The following is a 1104-nucleotide window of genomic DNA, read 5'->3' on the forward strand; positions in this document are numbered from 1 at the left end:
GACTGTCAACACTCTCATTAATAAAATTTTACCTGCGTTTATTAAGGTAAGTCTAGTAAGTCTAGGCTGGTAAGCTTCAGAAAAATAGGATATTCCGATACAACGCAATCAGAACAAAGAGGAGAAAATCAGGGCGGCGCGATCTGTTCCGTTCTGAACAATGATGTGTAAACGATGGCGTCTGCGTAGCGGCTACCCAAGATAGTGGCGCCGCTTAGCGCAGACCCGCGTAAAGCAGAAATGTAACAGGCACATATATCCGATAACAGCTTTAAAACCTTTATTAGAAAGGGTATTTCAATACCAAGTTATATCGCTGTTTCCTGGGTATGCACTGCGCTACGCCATCTTCCTTTCTTCTAGCGAGGCGACTCGCGTATCAGCGCGCAGAGGGAAACAGATGGCAACGCCATCTCCTTTGGGTTCCAGTTGGCTTGAAGTGGAATACCGCCAACAGAACGTGGTCAGGCACAACCGACAAACTATATGGGGAGGTAGAAAAAAATTGTCGACGAAATGGAACCCGGTGATCTCTGAAGACCTCGACTAGTTGAAGAAATATCAAAAGAGTGAGAAAATCCAGGAAACCGTTTTTAAACAAATCGTGTTCAAAGTCCAAATTTGAGAGTGTTACATTTTTTTAAAGTTTATTAATGACTTATGGCGTCGGTGTGGCGCTCAACCATTGAACGCCCAGAGGGAAACAGATCGAGCATTCCTGCATATCTCCTTTATGTTCCGGTCCGCTTGCAGCGATGTACCCTACAACTTTATCTGAGGGTTTCTTGAAGTACTTTTCTAATAAGCCACTTGTGTGATCCTAGATTTTCATTCCAAACTATTGAATGCGCTTCTTTTTTTATTGCACATCTAGTCGAACAAGGAGAAGATCAACCAGCTCGTACAGTCTAAGGCTAAGAATTTCATCAACAAGTACCTGGACGGTATTTCCGGTAACAAGCCGTCCCTGGATGAAAGAATCGAACTAATTACGGTGAGTAAAGCCAACTCGAAGAGAGGGCATCATCACAATAGGGCACTCCGGGGCTCGGTTTGACCGGAAGGGGAAGAAAAATGGGCGCGGGGAGTCCATCCACTGTGTAT

The 1104-nt window shown here is 44.7% G+C and overlaps 1 protein-coding gene across 1 annotated transcript in view; it reads left to right on the plus strand.

Moving 5' to 3' along the window:
* The window catches only part of LOC127751071 (uncharacterized), a gene marked incomplete in the record, with an annotated part of 58378 nt that overhangs the window by 24951 nt on the left and 32323 nt on the right, over positions 1-1104 (plus strand). The window contains 2 exon segments of the mRNA XM_052274048.1: positions 1-46; positions 875-994. Of these exon segments, the coding sequence (XP_052130008.1) occupies positions 1-46; positions 875-994 (166 nt within the window).

The sequence above is a fragment of the Frankliniella occidentalis genome, unplaced genomic scaffold (assembly GCF_000697945.3).
Source record: "Frankliniella occidentalis isolate FOCC.00 unplaced genomic scaffold, Focc_3.1 Scaffold330, whole genome shotgun sequence".
Classification (NCBI taxonomy): domain Eukaryota; kingdom Metazoa; phylum Arthropoda; class Insecta; order Thysanoptera; family Thripidae; genus Frankliniella; species Frankliniella occidentalis.